Here is a 12,862-nt window from a genome sequence, read left to right as displayed (position 1 = left end):
GAGCTGACGCACAATGACGCTCTGAGCGCATTGTCTTCTGGGTAGTGAAGTTCAACAACGCTCTCACGTGCAGAGATCCTGCACCACAAGAATGGGCAGCTTTTCATTATTCTTTCATGCCAAGGACCCCCAAATATAATAATACAGTTGTATGCAAAATTAGTAAATGCCTTTTATATTATCATTGCAGTAAAATAAAATAAAATATTTAAAAATGAAAGAATGTTGAATGAAAAGACCTGCATTACAGAATCCTAAAACAGTACAGTCTAAATTGGCCATTTGCATGAAAGTCAAATAGTGCTTTTCCCCTAATCATTTGGGAAATGAGAATGGCAATGTTTTGAAGTCAATGTGTATCACTTGCGTGACTATTTTCACTTTACTTCCAGTATATGGCCTCTTTATCTGAGTTTTCTCATTGCAGGACATGTTGTGTTTTGGGATGTTTCATTATTAACGAATTTATTGGTGGTTTAGGGACCTTTACATCATGATACAGCCTCACATTCACATACCCTAGCATCCAAAAATGCTTCAATCACTAGACTGTCCATCACAGCAGCTAGAGTTTGACAGGCAGTCTTTCTATCCAATCAGCGCCTTGCACAAGCCACACGCGTAGCCCCATGGGGCGGGGCAGCACAGAGCAAGAACAGAGGCCAGACAAACGGTACATTTCCATACCCACGATCTTGTTTACGTTAATATATACTCAACGAGCAGTGCGTCGCGCTGAATAATACTGGTTTCTCTCGGTGAGAAACGCATTGTGAACACCGTAAAGACGAGCGCTGCACGAGGAATTGCCCATCTGCAGCGCGTGAGGCGAGGTTCGGAAACGGTTGGGGAAAGAAGGCCTCCCCTCAGCGATCTTGGACCTGCGGGGAAAAGTGAAGAGCGCCGCCTGACGACCGCCGTACAGCGGGGTGGCTCGCTCAGGAGACAGCGGTGCGCTGCATAAGCTCTGGCAAAATCTGAAGAGCGCCACCAACTGCTCGCCACAAGGTAAACAACTCGTGTGAAACCTGCTAAATGCTGTTGTCTGTGTGCACTACATTATTACTGCCTAGATAGAAGATGATTGATAATAATGCGTATTGTCAATCAGTTGGATTTCAATATCTGCACCCGTAATAGTCTTCTCGTTTACTGATGGACAGCAAATTGTGGACTCTTTATATTACACAACTGCCATATGTCATGAACGGATTAGGTAAAATATGAAGCTAAAGTATGATAATTCCACTTGATGTGCGTATAATATTAAATGCAATGAAATATTAAATATATATTTTCATAAATATCTGACAGTGTTGACAAAAAGTTGGAACACAGCTGTAAAACCTTATAAAAAAGAGATACTAACTTCTTTTCTCAAGACCTAGTTGTAATATTAAAGTCCACATGAAATCAAATTTTTTGTGGCTTTCTGTATGAATATGTTAGCCTTACTGTTATCCATAAGCTAGTGTGCTCCAAAACAATGACAAAATTCACATAAGCAATAAGCATTCAAAACGTAGGATGCAGCCGAAATCGCATACTTACTATATAGTAGGCGAAAAATAGTATGTGACAAAATAAGTATGTCTGAATTCACAGCACTCATAAAAGCAGGCAAAAAGTATCCGGTTGACCTACTTTTTCCAGTGAGATTCTGAAGTGTGCATACGATGGACACTTTACTATCCCGTGAGGCCACAGGAGAGGATTGGCAGTGAAGCGACGTAACTGACGCTGGTAGGTCACATGATGGTGACAACATGGCGAATGTAGTATGTCCAGATAACATTCATACTACACACATTCTTACTATATAGAACATACTTTTTTAGCCGTCGTAAAGTAATTACTTATTCAAAATAAGTACCTAAAGAGAGTGTATTTGATTTCGGACATAGCAACCGTCTCTCACTTCCGCCAATGTGGATACATTATTTTGATGACATCCCTCTGCACTTCAGCTTCTTTTAAGATTTTCTGTCCAATCAAATGCTCTCTAGAATCTAATGCGTCCAACCCCCTACATTATAAATAGATGCTGAAGCTGCGGCTAAAATCCATCACTTGTTTACACACTATTTTCTACATGGTTTGAACAGTGTAAATATGCTTTACATTTAGACAAATGAAGTCTGGTGTCATGCGAACTGCCGCAGCGCTCCCACAGTCTTCTCCGGTCCAGAGACGACAGCACAGAGCAGATACCAGACCAGAAAACATATCACACCCCTTTGAATTCTGCACAGAATGCTATATTTTAAAGTGATATGGAGGAGATTAGGAGGAAACTGCAGCTTTACCGAGCTCAACGGCTCTTGCCGAGCTGTGTTATAAACTAAACGCTATTGGCTTTTTTTAAAAAGGGGAGGAGATGTTGGATATGTCCAGCCCTGTCTTCCTGTTTCAGTGGAAATTACGTCAACACATTGAATAATGCTGCGCTTTTTAAGTTATTCGAAGCCCGTCCTAGGCTGATTTGTATGCCGGGGTACATGTCAGCTTAGGACGGACTTCGAATATTAAACTTAATATTGCTACTAGGTTGAGAAACACTCATATAAATGGATGACTGAGTTATGGTCTGGTATTGAATGATAAAATAAAGAGAAAATCATATGGAATTGTACAGTTGTGTTAAGAACATTATAGCGACCATCTCAAAGTGGAAATGTTACTTTTTTTTTAACTAAATGGCAGATAAAGTGATGTGACATGTTTTGTCCCATGTCTCGATGATTATATAAATTATGTCTGTAATATCTAATTATTGTCCTGTGGAAATCTGCTCCGAAACGATAAATGAAAGTGCAAGGCCAGACAATTTGTCTGGGACTCTGTCTTCTGACAAATGTGTATAAGTTGGATTTTCTTCTTTTTTTGTTTCAGGTTGTTTTTAGGCTTAAGATTCATATCTGGCATGAGAATATATACTGAACCCAGTGGCTGTGACTCATCATAACCCCAGCAAAAGTCTTCGCATCTGAACAGGTTTAGAACTGTTACCATGAGTGAGCAGGAGTATGTGGAGCATCAGTACATGTGCAGTGAGTGCCAGCAGCTTTTTAATACGCTGGAGGAGGTGCTGGTGCACCAACAGATCCACACCGGAGCAGAGGGGGACGAGGTGGAGATCCTGCCGAGCTTTGAGGACTGTGACGCTGGAGAGAGCCAGTATCAGTGCCTGGAGTGTGGAGCCATCCTCAGGAACCCTGACGAACTGCTGCTGCATCAAGAGCTGCACATGAGAGAGGCAGGCCAGGGTGAGTGTGGTGCTTATTATGTGTGCTGCACATGTCAGATTGTTTCCTTTGGAAGTGCGTGTAATCAGCACCTTAATGCTTTATTTTCAGAGCTATGCGAGGTCACAGAAGTGGATTCTGTCGACGCAGAAGTGCCAATCCAGTACCAGTGTCTGGAATGCCTGGCTCTCTTTGAGACACCTGAACTGTGGTTGGCACACAGACAGACACACAGCAGAAGCACCACCCACAGCAGCCTGAACACTGACACAGTGAGCGCACACACACACACACACACACACACACACACACACACACACACACTGATGAACAGAGCTGGGTATCCATGCAGATCTGATTCGCTCAGCTTCTGGTTCATTTGGGAATGCTCCAGCTGTAATTTTCATTTGTATATGAAAGAAATTCTCTCTCAGCTAATGAACCTTTTGACTTTTTTGAGTTGTTTATGAAAATGTGAATTTTAAATGAACAAACTATGCAGTTATTTTGCATACCAGCAAAATAAAACAATACTTAAGAAGTAGTGTAGATATCTAATGTTGACAGACTAAATAAATAAAACCAATCTGTAATATCAGATTCGAGCTAATAACTCTTGTAGTGTCAGTAAGACAATATTGCTGTCTTATAGAGAAATCAATTATTAATATAAGTGAAGCTGTCTACACAGTGAGTGCCACTGTCAGGCTCTTGAGGTGCTCAACAAACAAGTTGTGTGGGTACATACTCAGAGAATAAAAGATTTGTCTTGTCATGTAAAGAATCATTTTGTGATTAATCAGAAACTCTTACTGAAGAACTATCTTTTAAACAGTCTAATTTCATTTTGTGTTCTGTTTCAGGAATATGTTCTTCAGGCAGATGGTACAGTCACTCCGGTTCAGTTGCTTAATGTGCAAAATCTAGTTCTGGATGAACAGAGGGCAGGCCAGATCCTGACCCTAGCCCAGGTCTGTTGCATACTACATACATTTATACTCACACAACAAATACATTCTTTCTGTCGTGCTGAGTAGTCCTCCCCATTCATTAGTCCAAATTCCTGCTGAAAACCATAGTTAAAATATGGTGTCACAAAATTTCACAGGTATAAAAATAAAGAATAAAAATCTTCTTAACTGCTATTTTCTTCTTGTTTTGTTTCTTAAGATAAAAAATACTTAGAATACACGACACATTAAAAAAACGTAATGTTGAGTGCTGAACTTCCATCAAGCTTTTCGTGACAAAAATATTTTTTGAGATGGTTTTCGTTGAATTAATCAACAAATCTTCAGCCACAGCTGCCATGTAATGAGATAAACACCAAAGCCTGTCATTTAGACAGTATTGGCAACTTCAGTTCAGTAAAGGTGCAGTAAGCCATTTTTGTAAAACGCTGTTGAAAGTGGATCGGAAAGAGCACCACAACAAACTTGTAGCCAATCAGCAGTCGGGTCTCTCTCTACACTCATGATGAGAGAGTAGAGAGAGAGAGCAAGAGGGGGATTTGAAGAAAGAGAGATGGCTGAGAGACTTTACAAAAGAGTAAAGGTCAGAGGAATATCACTGGAAAATGAAGGGTTATGATCAGGCAAGAGCTTTAGGACCCATGTTAAAGGAACACGCCGACTTTTTGGGACTTTAGTCTTTTTGGGACTTTAATCACTCCGCAGAAGTAGCAGTGCTTCACCTTCTGAGAATATAGTTCCCAGTATGTTTACGGTTAGAAGATGGCTGTGTCTCATGTGACCTTGTTATTTCTACACGCTGTGACTATACAAATCACAACATGTAAATAGGAAAATGTTGGGGTTATTTTGTCACTTATTGGGAGCAGTATGCTAGCTGGAGCCGCTTACCTCCAGTCTTTGTGCTAAGCTAGGCTAGCGGTGGGTGCGTCAGACAGAGTTACAGCACGCACGGAGATGAGAAGGGTATGTATGGACTTATCTAACTCTGGGGGATACGGTGGATAAGCTAAAGTCGGCGTGTTCCTTTAATATAAGAAAAGCTTTCTAGCGCTGGAGAGACCTGAAGGCCTGAAAGCTGAGGTTGGGTTGTCTCTGCTCCATACGGAAGTCACATTGGTTTTCGTGTGTGTGCTGCTGGCAACTAACAACGAACTCCTGCTTGTATAAACTCTGCTATGATAAAGAAGAATGAAGGGAGGGGTGTGTTTGTTTGGGTTATTCAACAATGAATCTCAGAAATCGCTTACTGCACCTTTAATATTTTTTCAAGAATTGTGCTTGGGAACATCCTTACGGACTTCCAGGAAATTCGCTTAAGACATTTCTTGAATCCGGCCCCAGGTTGTTCCCATCTTATTCATTCTGAAGGTTCAGTGTGATAACGTCTGTGCCTATTGCCATATTGTTTTAGGATGTTGTAGATCCCTATTTCTTAGCTTACCTTTGTTGCTTTCATTTTTCAGGCTCTACGAGAGCAAGAAACCCCATCTAAAACTGCAGGCGCTCCTAGAACTATGCTAGTGCCAGCAAACGCTTCCATGCCCGGCTCCACCTCTGCGATGCTCCGTCTACAGTTCTGCTCCGCCCAAGCCATCGCTGACGGTTCTGCCTCAGCAACTCTCAGAAAAGCTAAACTCCTCGCCCCTCTCTTACCTACCGATCCTATCCGGCTGGACAATGTGACCACTTTGAACCTTCTCCCTTCTTCTGGCCAGGTGAACACACTAAAGAAGGAAAATGAGGAAATTTTAATTATCCATCCTTATGAGTGTTCTGAGTGTAATCTGCTGTTTAGCACACCAGAGGATTTCCTTCAACACCAGGGGGAGCACTTCTTAGGCCAGGACAAAGAGAGCGGGGACACTGGGGTGATGGTGGGGTATGATGACAGTTCTGGGGTTAAGGAAGATGAAGGAAGAAGCGACGGATCAGAAGAATGCAGCAAAGTTGGCAAAGTTAGTGGTGGGAGACGTACGTACACTGCCCGCTCAGCTGCTTTGGGTTTGACGGCATCTGTCTCATCCAGCAATCTTCAGTGTGAGGAGTGCAAAAGAACGTTCACCTCTGCCAATCGGCTTGTGGCACACCTTCGTGTGCATGAACAAGGAACACACGAGTGCCCAGAGTGTGATAAAGTGTTTAAGAAGTTGGTGTCCCTTCAGACACACATGCGCACACACTCCGGTGAGGCACGTTTTCTGTGTGTGGACTGTGGACATGGTTTTACCACAGAGATGACTCTTATGATACACAGGTAATAACACACACAAACTCTACAGCCAAACATCATAACTTGCTTGTGATTTGCATATCAAACATGGCTTTTTTTTTTTTGTCTTCCCCACTTAAGGAAATCCCATACATCTGAGCCACTGCACAAATGCCCATTTTGTGCCAAAACCTTCACCAACATGACCAAGTTCTTGTACCACCGCCGCACTCACCGAGTACGTGAGCCGACCACTCCAGTCTCTCAGGTAATTGTCGGTTTTAGGAAATTAGCAATGCACAAGATCAGCATCATGTTGTTTATCAGTCGATATTAGAGATTAAATTTGTCTAATTTATCCGAATTGGTCAATATTGGATATATATCGGGCAATATTTCCCCTATTATATCCTTTAGATTGTCTTTGGCCTTCACAAAGTTGAACTCGATCTTTAAAAGCAGTTGGGATGCACTGATATTACAATTCTGTCCAAAACTGGTATTTTGATAATTATTTTACATTTTTTGGCTGCTAAGCGACAAATGCCTCGTATTAAAATTCTATACTGTTTTGTCTAAATAAAAAATAAAACACTAAAAACTAAAATCAATTGTTAAAATGCTACAATATAACACATTATATTGTACAGGATGAAAAATAGATTGCTAAAGATTACATTTAAGAGTATTATTAAATAATGACATTGCTTGTTATCTATGATCTAAAGCTTAGTCAACAGTAAATGAGCATGTACAATTTAATATTCAGTATTGGTGATGCTTATCCAATATTTAATTTTTTTTAAATGTGTAAATAAAAAATTGCAAATAAAAAACATCTGATAACGTTGTACAGCTATATTGTGCATCCATTAAAAAATTTAATGATTGTATACTTGTACTAAGGTCTAATTTTGCATTTCCCTTTTTTTCCATTTGTAATTAGATGCAAATTAAGAAATATAGAATGTTTTTTTGTTTTTTGATGGAACTGAATGTGAACTGTTAACAACAAGAAAAAATATGTAAGATTAATTCAACTATCTCCCCTCTGCAGTTTGTACTGGCACAGCAGTCTCCTCTCTCTATTATCCAGAGAGCAAGAGAACGAGAGACTGCTTGGAGGAAAGAAAGACAGTTGGTGACAATTCCTCCAGTGAAAGATGACAGAAAAGAGTCAAGCGACACAGGTCCTGTGCTCATTGAAGGTATTGCTGTGGTCTCCCAGTCTTCAGAGCCGACAGAGAATGGGCTTTATGCTGAACACTCAAACACAGAACAAGAACAAAATGGAGGGAAAATGCTGACAGACGACCCAAACCATTCAGCTACTGCCTATGTGGAAGGAGGAGGAGGGGGAGAAGAGGAAAGTAAACGCAGGATTCCTGCTGCTGAGGAAGATCCAAAGTTTCTGTGCTCTATCTGTAAAAAAAGATTCTCCTCGCAGGTCCGTCTGTTGCGGCATCGCCGAACGACTCATATGACCGAAAGGCGTTTTAAATGCAACATCTGTGGGAAACCGTTCAAAAAGCAAATCCATCTGCGAAACCACCTGCGCACACATACGGGCGAGCGGCCGTTCCAATGCAGCGTATGCGGAAAGACCTTTTCCTCTCTTGCTAATCTTTCCCGCCATGGACTCACACACACGGGAGTTCGTCCCTACCGGTGTGACATTTGCCACAAAGCCTTCAGCCAGTCGTCAAATCTACGTCAACACCGTCAGCATCTTCACAGCAATGCAACACCCTCGCCCTGTCCAGACTGCTCTGCCACTTTCATCCGTCCTGCCAAACTCGTAGCTCATCGTTTTCTTCACCACCCAGGGTCGCCGGCACCTTACCCCTGCCCGCACTGTCCCGAGGGGTTCTTGCGCAAGCGGCAGCGAGACATACACTGTCTGGAGGAGCATCCCGACCAGACTCAGCCTCACTGCATCTCCCAGGACTCCCAGGTTAGAGGTCAGCAGGGTTCAACAGATGACACCGAGCAACAAAGCGCTCCTTCAATGACCAAACCCAATCTGGATTGCACTATTTGCGGCAAGCGCTTAAACTCTCCTGCAAATCTTCGCCTGCACCAGCTAAGTCACGGACCAGGGCCCGGCCGGCCACGAGGCTCCAACTCCGGCCTTGGGAAGTCTCATCCCTGTCCGGTGTGTGGAAAACTGTTTGTTTCAGCCTCAAGCGTTACGCTACACCAGAGAGTTCACACCGGCGAGCGCCCCTATCCTTGTGCGATCTGCGGAAAACGTTTCCGCCAGAACACGCACCTGCGGGAGCACCTCCGCACCCATTCGGGCGAGCGTCCGTTCCGATGCGAGTTCTGCGAGAAGGGCTTTGTGCAGAGCATGCATCTGGCAGAACACCGGCGTACACACACGGGCGAGCGGCCGCATGCTTGCGGTGAATGTGGAAAGACATTCAAAACCGTTTCAAACCTTAGGAACCATCGGAAGACTCACGCTCGCTCCCAAAAGCAACAAGAGTCGGAGCACAGCGGAGAAGCGGTGCTCGCAGAATCCAACTCAGAAACTGTCACTGTTGTGGAGGCGTCCGAGATGGACATGGCAACAGCAATACCATCTTTCTGCCAGCTTGGACAGCCGCAAGTCTTTCAGATACAGACATCTAACCTGACACAGGTCTGTATGCTTGTTTTGCTTTGTGCAATTTTGTTAAAATCTTTTTGCACCAACCAAGTAATGGTTTATATTTTCTCACTGTTTCAGACTCAGGGCACTCCCACTATCATGTGTAATGAGTTTGGAGAGACTATAGCCATCATTGAGACAAGCGGAGACCTGGCAGAGGCCATCGAGCTGTACCACACTGCACTGGAGGGTGGCATCAACATGGAGGCCATCACTGTGGACAACCTGCAGTTGTTGTGAGAGAACAGTGCCGCATTCCCGTGACCATCATCTTGGAGATTTGAATATCATGATTAAAATGAGCTTAAGTAATGTCAGATGGGTCAGAACAAGCATCGAGACAAAAAAGGACAAGTTGAATTAGGCCGTCTAAGATAAGGTGTTGCAAATTCAAGACATTGTATTGATTTCCATTGAAGTTCTTGAATGTGTGAATAAGTGTACCTCAAAAAGCCACTCTAATAGATCCATTCAAATCTTTTTCAGCCTTGTTTTGACTTTTTTGAGACAAAAATAGGGCTGATTTTAGAGGATGCAACTGAAGTCTGTGATAAATTTGCTCCTGTTTTGGGATTAGGAATGGACATTCTGGCTTGCTGATGACACTCTTGTTCTGACAGAAGGCATGATGACACAGATTTAGAAAGAAATACACCCATAGACAGTGGAGCAAGTTGATACCACAGGACGGCTGGAAATTATTCCTAGTTTACATTCTGACCTGCAGTTCTTGCGAGGAGGTAGTTTAAGGGCATTGAGCTGAAGATCAAAACAACAGGGAAGAGGGAAAACAAAACATGTTAGTGCTCATTATGGAGAGACATTATGCACCATCACTGCGATGGACAAAGGATCCCCATGTGTTACATACATCACATTTTTGTCTGTACACTGAATGTTTGTAGCTTTTTTTAATGTTATGATGCTGATTTGGAGAAGTCTTGCTAATAAACTTAAACTGTTCGTCTCTGTCTCGCTTGTAATTGCTTTGAGGAAGTGTAGTTATAACAGAACTAGCCAGAAATCATGATGTCACCTTAAAGGGCATCATTTCCTCTATTCTGTGGAAAAGGTATATGATATTTTGAAGAATGTTTCAACTGTTTTGGTTCATACAATGAAAGTCAAATGTTGCCAAAATAACATTGGAACACGCCGACTTTCATTGAATGTGCAAAAACACACCGACACATTTTGAAAATGTTCCACAGACGAAAGAAAGTCATACAGGTTTGGAACAATGTGAGGGTAGGTATATTAACTTTTTTTGAGTTAACTTTAAATCTGTTTTTGATGTTACGTGGAATCTATTAGTCTCTCAATACTGTAATTGGCTTTGTAGGTTGATTTCCTGTACAGCACCAAATACCCACAATGTAGCACACTTGCATATGGACACAACCCATCATCCCTTTATTCTTAAAAATCACATGAAGCATCTAATAGCTTGATGAACAATGAGCCTTCCAAAACTTCTTCCCCAGTTCAAAAAGAACATTTACATGGATGTCATCCCAGAATCGCACAAAAACAGATCAATGACATTTTACTAAAAAGAAAATCAAAATGCCCATGTATGACATCACCCAAACATTGTCCAGTGAAGAGATAGTACTAGTCTTTTTGTGTGTGTGTGTAGCGTATAACAGAGAAGAGGCTGTTTATTTGAACATCTGTTTATTTGTATACTGAGAGATACAGTTAAAATGTAGAACTTATCAGTATAAAGTATTTCTTGTAAAGCAGCAAAACAAGGTAACGCAATAACAGTTTATAACCATATTTCTTTATTTATCCTTTTGTTTTACAATTTTATTTCCTGTTACTGGCTTTGTTCCTTCCAATGATGCTTTTGCTCTTTATTCTGATGGTAGAGTCTTTGGACTCTTACGGCATTTATGTACAACAAAGACCAGCGTGCAGGAAAAGATCACCGTTGATGGCCTCCCAGTCTCACCTTACAGCCTTAAAGTGATTGAGAAAAGAACGATAAAGTGACAGGAGGAGGAATGAAGGGGAGGAATGTAAGTGGCAAATGGAATTAATAATAATAATAATAATAATAATAAAAGTATACAACTATCAGAAAGATGTTTGGAGTGTCTTACATCAAAGGCCTATGTAATTACTTCCTGGTAAGAAATAAAACATTGTGAATACCAAGATAAAGAGAAACATGTTTAAAAAAAGGTAGTGGAAGGGCCTCTAGGAGTGAGGGAAGAGGGTGAACTCATCCCTCTGTTTCTGCTAAAGAAAGAGTATATTAATAGGAATACAGTATATATAGGTTATAAGGATCAGATCCACAAGAACAACAAAGCATTAATAAGAACAGTAATAATGAGAGATAATTTTATAACATAATGACCTGTAGCATTACTTGTTGAAAAATCAAGTTTCTTCTCTAAAAAGTTAATAAAATTCTTATGGTAAATTTTTAAGAATATATTCCCAACATTCTCATTGCTCTGTGCTTCACCAGCTCATGAAAAGTTGAATAAAAAAGGCAAGGAAAGAAATGTTTAAATATGTGGAATCTCTTAATATATGGAAAAACATAAATCAATGGCAATAATGTGCCTGTTGACTTCCCTTCCATGACCTTTTCCTTCATGGCTAGCCAATCAGAGGCTTTGGAATGACTCCAGTTTGATTGGCAACCACTAAAGCCAATCATAGGACGAAAGGTTTCCAAATGGCAGCACGCAGTTCAGAGTCCCTCTTCGAAGGTTTTCAGTGCCTTAACAAAGCTCTCCGTGAAAAGTCTTCAAAATTAAAACACCACAGAAGAAATAAAAACACAAAATATCAAAAATAAAAGTCCAATAAGTCTTCATTATCACTTAAACTCAGCCAATGGAGGCCCGCCTCACAATGACCTGCAGTAACCCACGAACCAATTTAAAAAAACACCTGTGGCCAAACTACTGCCAATCAGGCCATATGAACAAAACTCAGTCTGAACATGGATTGGGTGCCCTCATACATCCCGCCTTTCTAGAGACATCAGCAGCACTGTGACTTCACTGGCGTATAGGACAGGCCCACTAGTTTCAAAGTCCAAAGGAAGCCTAATGACTAGGATAATGCTGTAAATTCAAGAGTGTCTGTGTTTATGTAGGCAAGTGTCTGCGCGTGTCAAATGTAAAGTTTTCATATTTCAATGTCACGTAAAATACTGAAAAGTTTCAAAACCCTAAAGTGTTTAAGGCGTCTTCCCCTCATCTTCTCCATAGACATGAACATTTTGCTCTTGCTTTTTCTCTCTATGTCCTTCGCAGGCGGTCATAGCAGAGACAAGACAACAAATGTAGATCATGCAGACGTTGAGGGGAGACATCTGGTCTTCAAGCCATCCGTCTGCCCGTCAACCTCATCTGGTAGAGTCCTGTGAATCGCCAGCGTTTCTGGGCTCCTCGGGGCTGTTCTGCTCCCGCTCTCGCTCCACATCTCTATCCTGAGGGTCTGCCCCCACAGCCATGTCACTGATCGCCACCCCAGAAGGTCCCGGTAACGAGGAAAGATCTGAAATGCCAGCCGATTCCGACGGAGCTGCCGTTTGCATGATCTTTTGCCGGACCTCGCGGATCTTGAGCTGTAAGCACACCTTAGTGGGGAAGATATCAGCGTATCGCGCCTGGAACGCAGCAGTAGCTTGAGCTATTGATCGACAGAGAGAGGGGCCAAAGGGGGAGAAGAAAGACAGCATTAGATGGAGACAGAAACTGAAAAGGAGAGGTTAACTACTATTGGACAATCCCAGGGACGCCCAACTCAGACT

The 12,862-nt window shown here is 42.0% G+C and overlaps 2 protein-coding genes across 3 annotated transcripts in view; one reads left to right on the top strand and one right to left on the bottom strand.

Moving 5' to 3' along the window:
• Window positions 1-136: 136 nt before the first annotated feature.
• On the top strand, window positions 137-10,044 carry znf526 (zinc finger protein 526). Its single transcript, XM_082149529.1, has 8 exons — window positions 137-1,008; window positions 2,893-3,266; window positions 3,357-3,517; window positions 4,109-4,216; window positions 5,683-6,473; window positions 6,570-6,696; window positions 7,486-9,072; window positions 9,160-10,044. The coding sequence occupies exons 2-8, from the start codon at window positions 3,011-3,013 to the stop codon at window positions 9,319-9,321; spliced, it is 3,192 nt and encodes a 1,063-aa protein (XP_082005655.1). The 5' UTR covers window positions 137-1,008; window positions 2,893-3,010; the 3' UTR covers window positions 9,322-10,044.
• Window positions 10,045-10,845: 801 nt separating this feature from the next.
• The window catches only part of cicb (capicua transcriptional repressor b), a 47,346-nt gene continuing 45,329 nt past the window's right edge, over window positions 10,846-12,862 (bottom strand). For both annotated transcript variants that reach the window (XM_082149526.1, XM_082149527.1), the window contains one exon: window positions 10,846-12,741. In XM_082149526.1, the coding sequence (XP_082005652.1) occupies window positions 12,455-12,741 (287 nt within the window). In that variant the 3' untranslated portion in view covers window positions 10,846-12,454. The remainder of the gene's footprint in view (window positions 12,742-12,862) is intronic.

Source organism: Leuciscus leuciscus, assembly GCF_965113295.1.
Source record: "Leuciscus leuciscus genome assembly, chromosome: 20".
Lineage (NCBI taxonomy): Eukaryota > Metazoa > Chordata > Actinopteri > Cypriniformes > Leuciscidae > Leuciscus > Leuciscus leuciscus.
This window is presented reverse-complemented; position numbering and strand designations above follow the sequence as displayed.

Coding starts and splice junctions, on each gene's coding strand:
- znf526 (XM_082149529.1), top strand. CDS start 3,011: ATGAGTGAGCAGGAGTATGTGGAGCATCAGTACATGTGCAGTGAGTGC. Junction 3,267..3,356: donor CATGAGAGAGGCAGGCCAGG/GTGAGTGTGGTG, acceptor CTTTATTTTCAG/AGCTATGCGAGGTCACAGAA. Junction 6,697..7,485: donor CGACCACTCCAGTCTCTCAG/GTAATTGTCGGT, acceptor TCCCCTCTGCAG/TTTGTACTGGCACAGCAGTC.